Source organism: Schistocerca piceifrons, chromosome 2, assembly GCF_021461385.2.
Source record: "Schistocerca piceifrons isolate TAMUIC-IGC-003096 chromosome 2, iqSchPice1.1, whole genome shotgun sequence".
Taxonomy (NCBI): Eukaryota; Metazoa; Arthropoda; class Insecta; order Orthoptera; family Acrididae; genus Schistocerca; species Schistocerca piceifrons.
In genome coordinates this window covers 420,673,884-420,692,465 of record NC_060139.1, presented here as the reverse complement: position 1 = coordinate 420,692,465, position 18,582 = coordinate 420,673,884, and the positions used below count along the sequence as shown (strand labels likewise).

General features: G+C 39.5%; 1 protein-coding gene across 1 annotated transcript in view; it reads right to left on the bottom strand.

Annotated features, from left to right (window-relative positions):
• Window positions 1-2,141: 2,141 nt before the first annotated feature.
• Window positions 2,142-18,582, bottom strand: part of LOC124775860 — a 416,537-nt gene continuing 400,096 nt past the window's right edge. The window contains exon 30 of the mRNA XM_047250694.1: window positions 2,142-5,445. Coding sequence (XP_047106650.1) covers window positions 5,254-5,445 — 192 coding nt within the window. The 3' untranslated portion in view covers window positions 2,142-5,253. The remainder of the gene's footprint in view (window positions 5,446-18,582) is intronic.

The following is an 18,582-nucleotide window of genomic DNA, read 5'->3' as shown; positions in this document are numbered from 1 at the left end:
CCAAATAAGAGACTCAACTGCGCATGTCATGAATGCGGATACAGCTAGTTTCACGTTTGTAAACAGTACCCTGCTTCATCAGTTTCACATTACATGAAATGCGTTATGTATTTTCATACTGATTTCAGATCTGATGTTAAAACACGTTTGCAAAAGTTGTCTGTGAGAATGCCTTGTAAACACACAGTAAATGCCACATTAAAAATGCTATATATTTTAACTCATCTTTGTTATAACAATCCAAATGTGAAAACATTTCATCACTCGAGCATATTAACTCTAAGAAACCCCAATATTTACTTGTTACACTTCAAACAATATTGCAGTGCAAGTCTCCATTAAACATAGTATCAATCGACACGAATCAAGAACTTAATTTTTCTCAGAAGGTGGGCACTGATGTGAAAGGGTTTGATGTGCTTGATGCACAATATGTTGATCTCCCCATATGGTGGTCAGGTGTGGTTGATTGAAACCTTGATGACAAGTATGCCTGCACTCACGTTCCTATGTAGTCCAGCATTTGATTGCTGTCATATCTGAATGTACCGCAAAACTGGTTACCGCACAATTTGACCAGCCAGCCACACAGAGACCCACAATGAGGCCCCTTTCAAACTGTCAGGTGCTAGTAACACTGTCTGACATGAGCGTGTGGTATGTCGGTGTCCTTCACAGTGATCACCCAACATCTGACACTGTCACGCCCCTTATATACACTACCAAGACTGGTAACAACACTAAACATAACTTTATTTTACTTTTGGTTGCTGCTTTTATTTCAATATTTTTCTGTAGAAGTCCTCTCACTGCACTTCTAATGCTACTGCTAAATTTAGTTTTATTCTTTCTCACTGATTATTTTCCCTCAGTATCAGATGTGTATGGCTTGAATACTTAGGTACTTAGGTGTAGCCTAATGCTTGTAAGAAAATGATGTGAAAATGTAGGATGTAACAGGATTGCTCTCTTTAAACAGCTTCCCAATGCTGCAGTTGTCCAGAAAATAGTCATGTCCAATCATCAGGCTGGAAAAGATATGGAATGCACTCATGCTATGATTACTGATTTTGCTCATAATTTACATTTTGTTTTATAAGAAAATTTGGTTTCAAAATATTGACCTTTCCCTCTCCCCTAGCTATGTTGCAATCCCTGAGTAGCTGAATTGGTGGTAACATAGGGCTAGAAACATGTTTCAGCATGTTTTTTTGATCCAAAAGAAGGAATTTGTCTGGAAGCTAAACAATTTATTATACTTTTTATACGCCTGTTTGCTATTCAGTGCTTCTTCTATTCGGTGAGAAGTTGACCTATCTTCGTACACACATTATGAAACAGAAGGCTGCTGGAAGACAGTAACAGGTGGCACTACTTTCTTATTAAATATTCTTTAGGCAGAAACTAAAATCATTTAACCATGATAATGGAAAGTTCAGAAAATAAAGCTATGTGGTTTTTAAACCCTCAGTATGAAGTCTTAATTTCTCTTGTTATCTTATTTTGACAAACTTAAAATCCTGAGTATACTCAGGCAATTTAGAACAAGTCTTTAAAAAAATAAAAACCTCACTTACATCTGTTTCAGCACTGATAGTTAAGAGATCAGCCATTAGAAAGCTTTCAGTACTACATTTGGAGGCTGGCTATTGTGTTTTGTTTGAAGTGGTTACCACTAGATACGGCCTTTACTTTGTGCAACTTTGGATACTAGACAACAAAATATGTGCTTTCAGTCTCTGCCCTATATTGTTGTTTAAGGGAGTGCTTCTGAAAATGGATAGCTATAGTGAAACGGAGTTTGAAACTGAATTTAGCAGCTCAGAAAGTGAAGAAGAACGTGATGTTACTTCACTGGAGACTGAAAGTGAGGACAGTTTGTCAGATTGAAAAATTCCTGCCATTAGGACACATAAATATGACTACTGTGCTCCAGTCAGCTCCTCCACCATTCCTGTTCACAGGAAACCATTGTGAAATACATGGTTTACTTCATATTTACAGAGAGACTAAAAAATTACTAAGTTTCAGGATACTTTAATGTTTACTTCACAAGTATCCTTGGGATTTTATTAATGGTGATCTTCAACAATTTGAAAAAAAAATAAATAAATAATAAATTTTATAATAAAATGTATATATTTTCAAATTCTTAGGGCACATCATAAGAGACCAGATTACCTGTTATCTCACATTTTAAACTGTCTCTCAAAATTAATGGGTATACCATTTTCTATAAGAGATAATATTCATAATGGTATTATACAATGACAAATCTCCACACATTTTCTAGACAAGAGACAACGACTACCGTTAAAAGTACTAGTGATGACAAGCAGTCTCATGTAAATGGTAGGATATACATTTTAATTTAAATTATACATGAAGATACACCTACTCACAAGAGTGAGTGTTATATCTAAAAAAAATCCAACAGTGTTGCATGTAAATGGTAGGATATACATTTTAATTTAAATTATACATGAAGATACACCTACTCACAAGAGTGAGTGTTATATCTAAAAAAAATCCAACAGTGTTGCTGTAGTCATTGCAAATATTATACATCACAACCTTCAGACAAAAACAATAATTTTAACAGGAAAAGTTATTATGTAATAATATTCATGACATAAATTAAGATTGCATTTAAAAATATAATTACAGAGAGTTGATATGGTTGTCTTCTATCATCTACATACAGATTATCCCAGTTTCCTGATGTTATATGTACAAGTATATGTTTTTGGAGGAGCAAGTTCTTTTTAACATCTATGAATTAATAAAAATGAGGCAGTAAATCAGGTGCAACCATACCACAGCAAGCAGTTATTATGAATATAAAAGTTACATATTGAATATGACATCTTTCATTATGTCTCATTCAAATCTAAAATTACTCTGGAAGACATTTACATAAATTATGAACAATAATGAACACTAGTAATAATTTAACCAAACATTTTGAATTGGTACTACTTAAAACTGATGTTGAAATTTATACATCTGCCTAGTTTCAATCTGATATTTTGTATGGGCTGCAGAAAATAATATGACCATATCATGAATGTCTGGCCCAAAAGGATTTCATTTTACTGTTGTACTGGCTCTGTTTATAAATATTAGCAGTTTGTTATTACCACATTCAGTTATGAATACATGTGGATTTATTATTTGTCTGGAAACACAAAATGGATAACTGACAACAAGTGGCTTTGTAGTGATACATGCACTCTTTAACCATTCGAGTATGTTGAACATTTAATACCTGATCTTTTACTTATGTTTCTTTAATGCTAACTGCCTTTAAGTATTTTACAGCCCAATAAAGAGTAGCAAGTTTGTACTTATGCTCAGTTTCATTATATAAGACAGTTAAATATGTACATATCATCTCAAATGATCATTTGTCATTTGAGAAAATTTTAAATGACTAGAACAATGTTAGAGAGCAACATGTTGACTTTGTTTTAACCTCTATGCACCTGAATTCAATGTATATACAAAAAAGGGTTTATTTACATAAAAATGACCTCTAAAATACTATTGTTAATCCTAAGAACCACTAAAGAGAAAAACACAATATAATGATAGATAACAACAGTAACTGTAATTTGTATCTCAAAACTGATAAAACATTCTGTGACTAGGATAAATATTCTGAAAGACTTGAAACTCTTTCTTAATACACTTGTGCAAAAACTTCACATGAACATGTGAAACTGAACATGTAGGTAGGGCTTCTGACATTATGTAGTACAAATGATGACCTATAACACTAACACATTTCATTGAACTCAGGTTCAGTTAAATACTGTATTTCTGGTATGTTTTTAAGACACACATCAAGACTTTAAGCTGAATTCAGGGAATACACAAATTATGACTTAGTACATTGCTGTTTAATATGAAAGACAAAAGTTTTCCTACAAAGAAGGGAAAGAAATTTACACATGTTGCCACAAGCCCAACTAAAGATTTGTATACTCCAATAGATATACTTTTCCTCTACCTAGCTTTCTTTTGGAATACATACCACTTACAGTAAGCATGTAACATAATATTCAGAATAAAACAATATCTGGAATTTATTAACAATTAATACACTTTCATAAACTGTAAAAAGCTAAAGAATTGATATTTGTTGTAGACATGTAATGTTTGCAATTCAAGAGAAGTTTAATCTTTCTATTTAAGACTACAATTATGAGTGTTTTCTTTCCCAGCCATCAAACTGAAGATTATTGGAAATTAATTCCAAAAATGCTGTCACACACTTTAACATTATTTTAAAAGCTGCCTCCTGGCACCTGTAACTGTATGTTGAATTTCACTTGCGTGACTGGAGATGAAAAATGCCAAAGAATCAAGGATTTTTCATGAATCAGTTCACTGAAAAGAAGTGCTACTCAGCTGACTCATGGTTTTGGCTGCATTACATTGAATGCAAAACTTTCTACAATATACAACATGATAACAAGGGAAATGAATCACTGAGATTACAGCCTGACTATAACTCCAATGACTAGTGAGGATGCTCCATCCAGGTAGAGCTAACACAGTTTCTTTGTAGGTAAACATCATACACGTATGATAACTTACATGTTGTGACAGTGGTCATCATGCGCAACCAAGAAACAAGTTCCTATATCAAAAGTTAACACGTTTTTATACATGCTGTGATTACACACAAAATTATTTATAAAGGCTTCTGAAATTTTGAGAGTCCTCTCCTCTTCAAAAATTATTTGAACCCAGATCTCTTTTTCAAGAAATTAGATAACTTTCCCAAATCATTAGAGAATAGTCATGCTCTATACTTCTTCATTTTGCTATCAGTGAACACTTATATGCACTATTTTCCATTCTCCTTCTGCTTGTAGACAAAAAATTTGTCAGTCACTATCCATATTTGGATTTAGCCTTCTCTCCTACCATAAATCAGTGCCATCTTATTCACACTATCCACACCACACACTCAAAGCTCTCAGAGTAATTCTAAAGTTATCTGCATATCCACAAGGCAACATTAAAATGTTTCATTGTCACAATTGACTATAAAACTCTATAAGTCAAGGATTACATTGTCTTTACAAATCTTAAATGTTTAATTTTCAGTAATGGATTTATAAAAAGGACATGGACCAATAAGCGTACTTTTTATCACAATAAAATAGATTTTCTTCAATGCTTACGATTGTATAAACCACACAGTCCGATCAACATTGTAGACTGGCTGCCAACCTGATTGTTTCAGACTTCAGTTGCCTTTCTGTCTTGTAAATATCCCATTACACAGTGGGGACATGCAAGAGGTGGTGTTGTGCTCTCATAAAGTTCCTGTAAAACACGTGATGTAGCTGGACATTCTGGAACATGTGTTACTGTTTGAGGACATTGATGCCCACAGGTGAAAGCAAGCAACTGTTCTCCGTTCACTACCGACTGAAAAAGAAAACTGTTTATTAGACTGTAATTGATTTTCTGCTCAGTATGAACTAGAATGACACACACTGTGAAGAGGGAGATATATATATATATATATATCATTATAATAGAAGGAAACATTCCACGTGGGAAAAATTATATATAAAAACAAAGATGAGGTGACTTACCGAACGAAAGCGCTGGCAGGTCGATAGACACACAAACAAACACAAACATACACACAAAATTCAAGCTTTCGCAACAAACTGTTGCCTCATCAGGAAAGAGGGAAGGAGAGGGGAAGACGAAAGGAAGTGGGTTTTAAGGGAGAGGGTAAGGAGTCATTCCAATCCCGGGAGCGGAAAGACTTACCTTAGGGGGAAAAAAGGACAGGTATACACTCGCACACACACACATATCCATCCACACATACACAGACACAAGCAGACATTTGTAAAGGCAAAGAGTTTGGGCAGAGATGTCAGTCGGGGCGGATGTACAGAGGCAAAGATGAAGTTGAAAGACAGGTGAGGTATGAGCGGCGGCAAATTGAAATTAGAAATTAGCAGAGATTGAGGCCTGGCGGATAGCGAGAAGAAAGGATATGCTGAAGGGCAAGTTCCCATCTCCGGAGTTCTGACAGGTTGGTGTTAGTGGGAAGTATCCAGATAACCCGGACAGTGTAACACTGTGCCAAGATGTGCTGGCCGTGCACCAAGGCATGTTTAGCCACAGGGTGATCCTCATTACCAACAAACACTGTCTGCCTGTGTCCATTCATGCGAATGGACAGTTTGTTGCTGGTCATTCCCACATAGAACGCTTCACAGTGTAGGCAGGTCAGTTGGTAAATCACGTGGGTGCTTTCACACGTGGCTCTGCCTTTGATCGTGTACACCTTCCGGGTTACAGGACTGGAATAGGTGGTGGTGGGAGGGTGCATGGGACAGGTTTTACACCGGGGGCGATTACAGGGGTAGGAGCCAGAGGGTAGGGAAGGTGGTTTGGGGATTTCATAGGGATGAACTAAGAGGTTGCGAAGGTTAGGTGGACGGCGGAAAGACACTCTTGGTGGAGTGGGGAGGATTTCATGAAGGATGGATCTCATTTCAGGGCAGGATTTAAGGAAGTCGTATCCCTGCTGGAGAGCCACATTCAGAATCTGATCCAGTCCCGGAAAGTATCCTGTCACAAGTGGGGCACTTTTGGGGTTCTTCTGTGGAAGGTTCCGGGTTTGAGGAGATGAGGATGTGGCTCTGGTTATTTGCTTCTGTACCAGGTCGGGAGGGTAGTTACGGGATGCAAAAGCTGTTTTCAGGTTGTTGGTGTAATGGTTCAAGGATTCCAGACTGGAGCAGATTCGTTTGCCACGAAGACCTAGGCTGTAGGGAAGGGACCGTTTGATGTGGAATGGGTGGCAGCTGTCATAATGGAGGTACTGTTGCTTGTTGGTGGGTTTAATGTGGACGGACGTGTGAAGCTGGCCATTGGACAGGTGGAGGTCAACGTCAAGGAAAGTGGCATGGGATTTGGAGTAGGACCAGGTGAATCTGATGGAACCAAAGGAGTTAAGGTTGGAGAGGAAATTCTGGAGTTCTTCTTCACTGTGAGTCCAGATCACGAAAATGTCATCAATAAATCTGTACCAAACTTCGGGTTGGCAGGCCTGGGTAACCAGGAAGGCTTCCTCTAAGCGACCCATGAATAGGTTGGCATAGGAGGGGGCCATCCTGGTACCCATGGCTGTTCCCTTTAATTGTTGGTATGTCTGGCCTTCAAAAGTGAAGAAGTTGTGGGTCAGGATGAAGCTGGCTAAGGTAATGAGGAAAGAGGTTTTAGGTAGGGCGGCAGGTGATCGGCGTGAAAGGAAGTGCTCCATCGCAGCGAGGCCCTGGACATGCGGAATATTTGTGTATAGGAAGTGGCATCAATGGTTACAAGGATGGTTTCCGCGGGTAACAGACTGGGTAGGGATTCCAGGCGTTTGAGAAAGTGGTTGGTGTCTTTGATGAAGGATGGGAGACTGCATGTAATGGGTTGAAGGTGTTGATCTACGTAGGCAGAGATGCGTTCGGTGGGGGCTTGGTAACCAGCTACAATGGGACGGCCGGGATGATTGGGTTTGTGAATTTTGGGAAGAAGGTAGAAGGTAGGGGTGCGGGGTGTTGGTGGGGTCAGGATGTTGATGGAGTCGGGTGAAAGGTTTTGTAGGGGGCCTAAGGTTCTGAGGATTCCTTGAAGCTCCGCCTGGACATCAGGAATGGGATTGCCTTGGCAAACTTTGTAAGTAGTGTTGTCTGAAAGCTGACGCAGTCCCTCAGCCACATACTCCCGACGATCAAGTACCACAGTTGTGGAACCCTTGTCCGCCGGAAGAATGACGATGGATCGGTCAGCCTTCAGATCACGGATAGCCTGGGCTTCAGCAGTGGTGATGTTTTAGCTATTAAACAACCCTTTCGGCAGTTTTAATAACTTTTGCTTTATTTCCATTTCCGTTTTTCTCACATCACCGATCATTTTTAGCCGCTTCCCACAGGTTTTAACGTCATTATTTCTTCATCAAACAATTGTTAGCTTCATTTCCATAATCTGCCACCACCAAACCACTCCTTTTAATACATCCTCACGTAGTTTTTTCGAAATTTTCCCGAATTTCTCCACCCTTTAACGTGTTTTGGCGGCAACACAACCACCTAACCTTTATGCACATCATTATCTACCTACACAAGTTCACCACAGGATCATCATAGCCCAGCCCTAACCAACCCTTTTCCGCCTTTTTTCACACCAGATCTCCATTTGCTTTCTAATTTTACCTTTATCTCTCCCCATATATTTTTTCATATTTATTTTCATTTTCATTTCAGCCTCGTGTTCCACTTTCCACCTTCTAGTACCATGTCACCCTCACAACACCTTCACAACGACCCCATTAAGTTTTATTTACATTCCCTCCGCAAACATGCGTTCGCCCTAGCCAGATTACACTCCCATATTTTATTTTCTCAGGCTTGTCTGACATTTGGCATCACCCCCAAAGGCCTCACACTTAAAGTTCCCATCTCTGGCTGCAACCCTTCTTTCCATCAGTCCCTATACCAGTTCCAAACCAAACAATCCATTGCCCTCACCCACCTAATCCTTCACCTACACATCCACTCAGCCAAGCAACACGCCCATCAACTCCTATCCTTTATAAAAATCCTCAATCTTTCCTCTCCCACATCCACACCTGTTGTTCAGAGCATCCTCCTACAGGCCAACCGCAAATTAGAACAGCATGCCACCCTCCACCTTAAAAAACTATCCAATCTCCTGGTTTCCCACCTCCGGAAAGGCAACTCACTCACCCTTCACAACCTTTCCAGCAAACCTCAACCTCCTCTCATTGCACACAAACCCAGTCTCTCCCATCTACTCAATCTCCCACTTCCAGCTCCACTCCCTCCAAAACCTCAAAATTCCAATCAACGCAATCTGGAACCACAACACCCCAATTCAGTAGTTAACCTTTCCTCCAAACCTCTCTCCCAATCCGAAACCTCTGTCCTATCCAAAGGCCTCACCTTCAGCCCCACTCCCAGATTTAACCAAACAGCCCTCGTCAAAGATTTACTGTCCTACACCCGTACTCTCTGCTGGAAATATCACTTTGCCACGAAGAAAAATGATCCTAATCCTACTCCTAATGATCCAACTCCCCAAGACACTATCCAAATTGAACCATGCCTGGAACAGTTCCGTCCTCCGTCACAGCGGGACCCACCTCCTCTTCCTCAAAATCACCCTCTCCTAACCTTCCAGGAATTTCTGACTTCCAGCCTTGCCTCTCAATCCTTCTTAAAAAACCTTAATCCTACTCCCAACATCACCACTGCTGAAGCCCAGGCTATCCGTGATCTGAAGGCTGACCGATCCATCGTCATTCTTCCGGCGGACAAGGGTTCCACAACTGTGGTACTTGATCGTCGGGAGTATGTGGCTGAGGGACTGCGTCAGCTTTCAGACAACACTACTTACAAAGTTTGCCAAGGCAATCCCATTCCTGATGTCCAGGCGGAGCTTCAAGGAATCCTCAGAACCTTAGGCCCCCTACAAAACCTTTCACCCGACTCCATCAACCTCCTGACCCCACCAACACCCCGCACCCCTACCTTCTACCTTCTTCCCAAAATTCACAAACCCAATCATCCCGGCCGTCCCATTGTAGCTGGTTACCAAGCCCCCACCGAAAGCATCTCTGCCTACGTAGATCAACACCTTCAACCCATTACATGCAGTCTCCCATCCTTCATCAAAGACACCAACCACTTTCTCAAACGCCTGGAATCCCTACCCAGTCTGTTACCCGCGGAAACCATCCTTGTAACCATGAATACACAAATATTCCGCATGTCCAGGGCCTCGCTGCGATGGAGCACTTCCTTTCACGCCGATCACCTAAAACCTCTTTCCTCATTACCTTAGCCAGCTTCATCCTGACCCACAACTTCTTCACTTTTGAAGGCCAGACATACCAACAATTAAAGGGAACAGCCATGGGTACCAGGATGGCCCCCTCCTATGCCAACCTATTCATGGGTCGCTTAGAGGAAGCCTTCCTGGTTACCCAGGCCTGCCAACCCGAAGTTTGGTACAGATTTATTGATGACATTTTCGTGATCTGGACTCACAGTGAAGAAGAACTCCAGAATTTCCTCTCCAACCTTAACTCCTTTGGTTCCATCAGATTCACCTGGTCCTACTCCAAATCCCATGCCACTTTCCTTGACGTTGACCTCCACCTGTCCAATGGCCAGCTTCACACGTCCGTCCACATTAAACCCACCAACAAGCAACAGTACCTCCATTATGACAGCTGCCACCCATTCCACATCAAACGGTCCCTTCCCTACAGCCTAGGTCTTCGTGGCAAACGAATCTGCTCCAGTCTGGAATCCTTGAACCATTACACCAACAACCTGAAAACAGCTTTTGCATCCCGTAACTACCCTCCCGACCTGGTACAGAAGCAAATAACCAGAGCCACATCCTCATCTCCTCAAACCCGGAACCTTCCACAGAAGAACCCCAAAAGTGCCCCACTTGTGACAGGATACTTTCCGGGACTGGATCAGATTCTGAATGTGGCTCTCCAGCAGGGATACGACTTCCTTAAATCCTGCCCTGAAATGAGATCCATCCTTCATGAAATCCTCCCCACTCCACCAAGAGTGTCTTTCCGCCGTCCACCTAACCTTCGCAACCTCTTAGTTCATCCCTATGAAATCCCCAAACCACCTTCCCTACCCTCTGGCTCCTACCCCTGTAATCGCCCCCGGTGTAAAACCTGTCCCATGCACCCTCCCACCACCACCTATTCCAGTCCTGTAACCCGGAAGGTGTACACGATCAAAGGCAGAGCCACGTGTGAAAGCACCCACGTGATTTACCAACTGACCTGCCTACACTGTGAAGCGTTCTATGTGGGAATGACCAGCAACAAACTGTCCATTCGCATGAATGGACACAGGCAGACAGTGTTTGTTGGTAATGAGGATCACCCTGTGGCTAAACATGCCTTGGTGCACGGCCAGCACATCTTGGCACAGTGTTACACTGTCCGGGTTATCTGGATACTTCCCACTAACACCAACCTGTCAGAACTCCGGAGATGGGAACTTGCCCTTCAGCATATCCTTTCTTCTCGCTATCCGCCAGGCCTCAATCTCCGCTAATTTCTAATTTCAATTTGCCGCCGCTCATACCTCACCTGTCTTTCAACTTCATCTTTGCCTCTGTACATCCGCCCCGACTGACATCTCTGCCCAAACTCTTTGCCTTTACAAATGTCTGCTTGTGTCTGTGTATGTGTGGATGGATATGTGTGTGTGTGCGAGTGTATACCTGTCCTTTTTTCCCCCTAAGGTAAGTCTTTCCGCTCCCGGGATTGGAATGACTCCTTACCCTCTCCCTTAAAACCCATATCCTTTTGTCTTTCCTTCTCCTTCCCTCTTTCCTGACGAGGCAACCATTGGTTGCGAAAGCTAGAATTTTGTGTGTATGTTTGTGTTTGTTTGTGTGTCTATCGACCTGCCAGCGCTTTTGTTTGGTAAGTTTCATTATATATATATATATATATATATATATAGAGAGAGAGAGAGAGAGAGAGAGAGAGGGGGGGGGGGGGATTTTCTCATACAAGACTACAATACATGAGAGAGGGGGTGGGAGGGAGGGGGGGGGGGATTTTCTCATACAAGACTACAATACATGAGAAAGTGTTAAAGATGAGTGCCCTATCAACGGGGAAAACATTATCATGAAGTTTAGTGGTTGTGCAATAATGCAGAAAATAGCTACTTGAGATCTTATTCAAAAAATCATTTCAGTGTTCACTCATGGCTACTGTAAGTTAGGCTTGTGGCTAGTTTCACATACAAAACTAATTAACATCACAAAAGGAGTTAAACTGCAAGGTGATCGTAGGCTTCGTAGCACAACTTGAGCTCCCGTTTCACCTGCTGGGTAACTTCAACAAACACACAACATGCTGCGGACCTAATTGTTGAACTGCCCCAGGAATAGAATTTTTGATAGTCTAATGATGTCTCAACTGTTATAACTTCGCAACAGTGGTGAGAACATCCATTCCAGCAGTGCTTCAGGGTCTCCCTCGTCCCTAGATCTCTTACTCTGCTCTCCGGCCCTCACAGATTCTGCTCACTGGAAATTGCTGATGATTTTCATTCTAGTGACCACTTTCCAGTCTGGGTTCATTCACCAGACATTGCAGGACATATCACAAGCATAATTCACAAGCCACTGACTAATTCACCCCATAACCCTTAGGGAGCGCATCCCATGGTAAAGCCAATTCAAGTGCGCAGCAGTGTATTGGTTAAAATGTCAAACAGCTATAGAGAACCTCATGGACCTTGTTGGTCATGAGGCCACAGTTTGACAAATGAATAAAGCAAGCAACAAGTGATAAGTTCTGGACTCAACTGACTATTTCACTAACTCTACACAAATTTGGGAGGCTACAAGGATTTCTAAAACATACAGTACGCAGAGCATTTCCACTAAAACAGTAGCTACTGCCTTCTTGGATTCAGTGCTCCACTACTACCTTAAAACCAGGAGGAGGGTAGTTTGGACTTAAGATACAACACTGAATCACACACCTGCAGTTAGGAAAGTCACTCTATTCTTCTACATACTAGCAAATTTCTCCTTCAGTCTATTAGCTGATATCACACAGATCTACTTCCATAGTTTGGTAGTAACTACGTTTCATCATATTTGAAGTGAACACTTCAACTAAACAGCATTATTCACAAACTGATCTAACATGGGGACCACCAGACCTGTCAATCATGAATTTTGATGAGTCTTAGGTACGTTGTAGTGGGACTTCTCCTGAGTACATAGTAAGTGCTTTTTCATGCGATGGCCCCTAATTTCCGAGAAAATCAGTGTTGAAGTTTCATGTGTACCTGCTAAGTTTTGAGCACACAAATGCAGTGCAGGGGCTAAGATACATGCTACCATGCAAGTAGCATGGTTTCAAAACCTACCCAAGTACCATTCTTTTTTTTTCAGTTTCATCATACAGAAGATCATTAAATAGTATATGTCAAGCAAAATTATTTAAAAATAGTTATTTTTGCCAATCTGACTCCTTCCACAGCTGCCAATACTTCATCCATTGTTGAGAACTCATCGGAGTTGTCCAAATGATTGGAATTTTAACTACGAATTGAAAATTGAATATTCATATGAAGAAACTGTGCTGTAATGATTGATTTATTAATTAAATTACTACAGTGAAAAATGAGTATTTTTGAATAATTTTACCTGTGTGACATATACTATTTAATAACAATCTGTATGATGGAAGAAAAATCACATGTGAACAGTAGATGTGGAGAGTTTGAACCTGCATGTTAGTGTGGTAGCTGTGAACCTTGGCCCCTGCACTATGTTCTCTCGGCTGAAACATTTTATTTAATGTTACAGATATAGGAGGTATGGATAAAACTTCAAGACCAATTTTCTCAGAAACTAGGGGCTGTTTCACGAAAAGCCACTAGTCACGTAATCACGAAAGGAACCTCTACAACATAGCTAGGACTGATCAGAATATGTGATTAATAGGTCTGATGGTCCCCTTGTAAGTATAAGGAGACTCTGGCTGCCCAAGTTTTTCCCCGAGGACTTCATAAACTACAGGTTTCAGGTATTTGATGCAAACTTTGTTGGTTTTTGTTGTGTGGGAAAAAGGCTGTGGTTCAGAGACTTTAAAGACATGGCTGCTCTGGACAACAAGTTAATAAAGCTACACATTCTCTTCAGTAATAAGTTGTATCATGATATCAGGAACAAGATTGATACTGAACTATGGAAGTAGATCTGTGATATCAGCTAACAGACAGAAGGAGAAATTTGCTAGTATTTAAAAGAAGAGAGTGACTTTCCTATCTGCAGATGTGTGTAACACTGTCATTAAAAGGTTTGACAGAGTTCTATCTATGAATGAAACAGCTATGCTTGCCAAAGGAGAAAATTATGTGACTGCTCTTCTAAGAACAGAATATATTGTTGCTAATAACAAAACAAATCCATTTTTTATCTAAAACAGCTGAAGATGAAATACTCGTGACATCAGCCAGGATACTGCTTAGGAGCAAACCACCTAACAGTAATTCAATGAAAGGTGAGACGAGAGCTCTCTGAGATTTAAAAGCCGATAAAGACATTATTCTTCTTCCAGCACATGACAATGCTGCAGTGGCAATGAGGAAAGCAGACTACCATAGTAAAATTCGGGTCTTCTTATAACCAGGAGAACTCAACAGATATCCCACACATTTTGTTATTAGCAAGTTATTAAAGCCTCTTCAGTTTCATTAGTTGTGTTTCATCAAATCAAAAGTGTTGCCATCAAAACTGTATGCTTTACAAAAGACCCACAAATATGGCATTCCATTAACTTTATTGTTTGCTCTATTGAGTTGAGGGAACGGACAAACCCTTGGCAACCTTCCTACTGGATAAAACTGACACTTAAATTGTATATTCTGGTCATAGTGCCAATTAGTCCACTCTACAATGTGCTGGTGCAGCTTTGTGGTCTTAGGAAGCAGTCTGATGATGTCACGAGCTGACTGTTGTTTGGCTACAGATTGTTGTGCTGAACTTGTTCAACTTTGGAACTACTGAGTCGTTAAAGGTTCAGATGATGTCTCCAACATCAGGTGAAGAAACATTAGGCATGGAAACATGCATTGGATCACAGCTTGATGCCCATATAACAAAAATAAGCAAGGATGCAAATGCTAGCCCTGAGCCTAATGTTTTGATGTGGAGTTACACACGATCTTGCGGGCACTGGAGCTGGGGTAATGTGCTTGTGCTGAGAAATGCCTCATCTACTCCATCTCCTCAAGTACTTTTTCAAGCTATATGTACCCTCAGACAAAATAATCAAGAGAAATTACACACGAAAAAAGTGACAAATCATACAAGAGGAAGGAAGAGATAAGCAAAGGTAGAACTTTAATGGGAAAAAGGACAAAAAACTTAGCAAGAGCAGGTATTTTTCACTGATAAAAACAAATACAATATTTTGCAATCGAGTAACTCCGATAAGGACTATGTAGAAGACAGAACTTCCAAAAACCAATATCGACTGGTCATTTTGGGAAAAGAAAGACAACAAACAGAGTTCATTGAGTGTGCTCTTCTTAATAACAGTAGCAGCAGAAAACTATCTAGCATATTTCAAGAGAGAGAGCAAGACACATCACTGGCTAACATGGTGAAACCTAGAGTGTAACAACATGTTTCAGAAGCTAACATTCAAACAATAATAATGCAAGAAAGTTACTTTATCATTTGTAAAATGGGCTTAAAAATGTTGCAAAAACTGAAATACCACAGCACTACTGAATTTTCTTGAAGATAATAAATCAAGAAATACTCTCGTATTGTTACACTCCATCCTGGATTTTCCATTGTTTGATTACTACAATATGTTCTAAACAGAGTCAATAGCAAAATGGCGGCCAAGTTGAAAGTGTATAACGTGCCTTCACGAAAAAATGTAAATTTCGGTAGTAAAAGGAAAACGTGTGCAAGTTGTAAGAATGAAATACTGAAGCTGAACAAATGGATATCCAGTCTACAGTTTACAATCAACACTCAAAAGGTGGAAATAAGTAAACTACAATCTGAAAAACGTGAGACGCTAATGAAGAAAGAAGACTCGGTCTCAGGAAAATGGAAGAGAATAACTGAAGGAAGTTGTACTCAAAAGGTAAAATATCTGAACCACAGTGAAAATTTAGTGCAAAAAAACTCTTTTGAAGTGATTTCTGCCGTGGATTCAGTGAACATGTCGGAAAGGGTTGAAAAGTTGGAAAACAAAGTAGGCAAACCGTTGCTCGTTGTAAGTAGGTCAAACAGTGAAAATACTGCGTCAGGAGATATTCTAAAAACTCCGGAAATAAGTGCGCACACCTACACTACCATAGACTTCAATGCAACATCGGAAACTAAGTTAAAAAACGTATCTCCAGTGAAACTGCAAACTGAAGAACATTTAGAATACATGCGGCAAAAAAACAACACTAGTCAGGTGACAAGCAAAAGTTTCACCACTGCTAAAAAAAGATTCTTCTGAAAAAATATCAAACTACCGACCCGTATCACAGTAAAGTTCCTTCTCAAAAATTCTAGAAAAACTCTTCTATGACAGGCTTTTAAGTTTCATAAATAAATATGCACCTCTTACAGTACAACAACATGGTTTTAGAAAGTCTAAATCTACACAGACAGCAATATTCGAATTCTTAGACTGCATTTTAAAATCCCTTGATCAACATAAATTAGCTGCAGGTATTTTTCTAGAGCTATCAAAAGCCTTCGACGTCCTGGACCATAACATTCTGCTCGAAAAATTAGAAAGACGAGGAGTAAGAGGTGTAGCACATAGCTGGTTGTGTTCATACCTAAAAAACTGCAGGCAGAAAGTATCACTTCAGTATGAATTCAACAAAATGAATAAAACAAGAAACAACTCCTTTCTTTCTAGGGAATTACCAATAAAATATGATGTACCACAGGGCTCAATCTTAGGTCCACTACACTTCTTGATTTATGTGGACGACTTAGTTGAATGTATGAGTCCCACAAAAACTAGCCTGTTTGCCGATGACACCAGCATATTGCTCACTGGATCCAGTCTAGAAACTTTGCGATCCACAGCAGAAAGTTCTATGAAAAGACTTTCTGAGTGGCACACAAAAAACAAACTCATTATAAATACTGAAAAAACTGTGAGTGCCGATTTTTATTTAATTCCTCCAACTAATCAAATGTCTATTCAAGCTCAATTAAAAAATGATCCCCCAGAAAATGTAAGTGTCACAAAATTCTTGGGTCTTTGGTTTCAGCAAGACTTAAAGTAGGCCACACATATAAATAACTTGTGTAGAAAACTATCATCTGTGTGCTATGGCCTAAGAATTTTAAAGGCTGCAACAAGCAAAACAACAGTATTGCAGGCATACTATGCACAGTTCCACTCACTAATCCGATATGGGATCATTTTCTGGGCATACTCAACTCACCGTGTAAAGGTTTTTAGAATGCAAAAAAGATCTTTAAGAATAATGTGTGGCCTTAAAAAGACTGAGTCCTGTAAGTCCCATTTTTATGAGCTTGGTGTTCTAAATGTTCTAAGTTTATCCATTTATGAAACTATCTTGTTCACTAGGGACTACCTCCTGAAAACAGGCAAACTGCGACAGAACAAAAATGTACACAACTATAGTACCAGAGGGGAATCAAATATACATCAAAAATATCACAGAACAACCACCTATCAGAGGAGTATAATTAACATTGGTGTAATACGACACAATAAGATAACAGAGGAAATAAAAAATACTACTCGTCCAATATGTAAAGCTAAACTAAAGGCATTTCTAATAAAGCACTATTTCTATTCTGTCAGAGAATTAATTGTAATAGGTACCTAATTTTAATTTGCCTACTATTTTGCAAATACTATGTATCATGGTAACTTATCTTTGACCTGCCCAATATCAATTGTACAATTTGTGCTATATGATAAAACTGGACCAATAAAAAATCAGATCAAATCAAATCAAGTTGATACTGTGGCGCATAGGCACAACATAATTTATAGTTCATGCATAAACGAAGAACTTTGAAAAACAAATATTAAAGTAAATGAACTGTGCTTGTAATATTAAAACAGTGCTGTAGTGGACATAAGTAATTCACACTGTAACTACACACTAAACACATCATGGATTTAAACTATGAAGGAAAATAATTACAGAAAGACCTGAATATGAAACAAATGGTTTGAATACTGCACTGATAAAATCACACAAGAAATCAGAGTAATTCTCCTTTGGTCACTTTGATGAATATAAGATATGGGCTATAGTGAGGAAAGTAAAATGAACAAGAAAAAAAATGCAACACTACTGGTGATCTGAATTTCATCTAAATATACATGAAGCTGTAAATATGACACACAACTACCAAGATGTGAATGAATCTGATCTAAAAATTTATGACCATAATGTAAAGTCCTTGCATAGTAAGATCAATGTAATTAACAGCCATCAAACAGATCTCAGTAATATGCATTTATGAGCACTGTCTTAGCCCAGAATTAATTAAATACACAAAAATAACTGAATCCATTTTGTATTTCTGTAATTATGGAATAATCAGGGTTGGGTAGCAATTTACATAAAGAAAATGTAGATCTTACTATCCTATCTGGTTTAACTTGAATGAATGTTGAAAAGGACTGTGAGGATGCAGCTATAAAAATTACTAGGTTCCGTTTCATAATTGCTGCAGTTTACTGTTCACAATCTGGTATTTTTGCGATTTTCTTAAATAAATTGGATTATTACTAAAGGAAGTATGAAATAGGAGATAATTTTGGAGACTTCTAATTGATTTTCTTACAAAAAGTAGAAACACAGAGGTCTTTTTGAACCATGCTACATACTACAATGTAGAGGCTGAAGTAATTGCTGCTACCCAAATAACAAACACTTGCAAAACAGCTTTAGATTAGTTTCTGATCAAGATGAGTTTACACAGAACTTCACCAAAAAA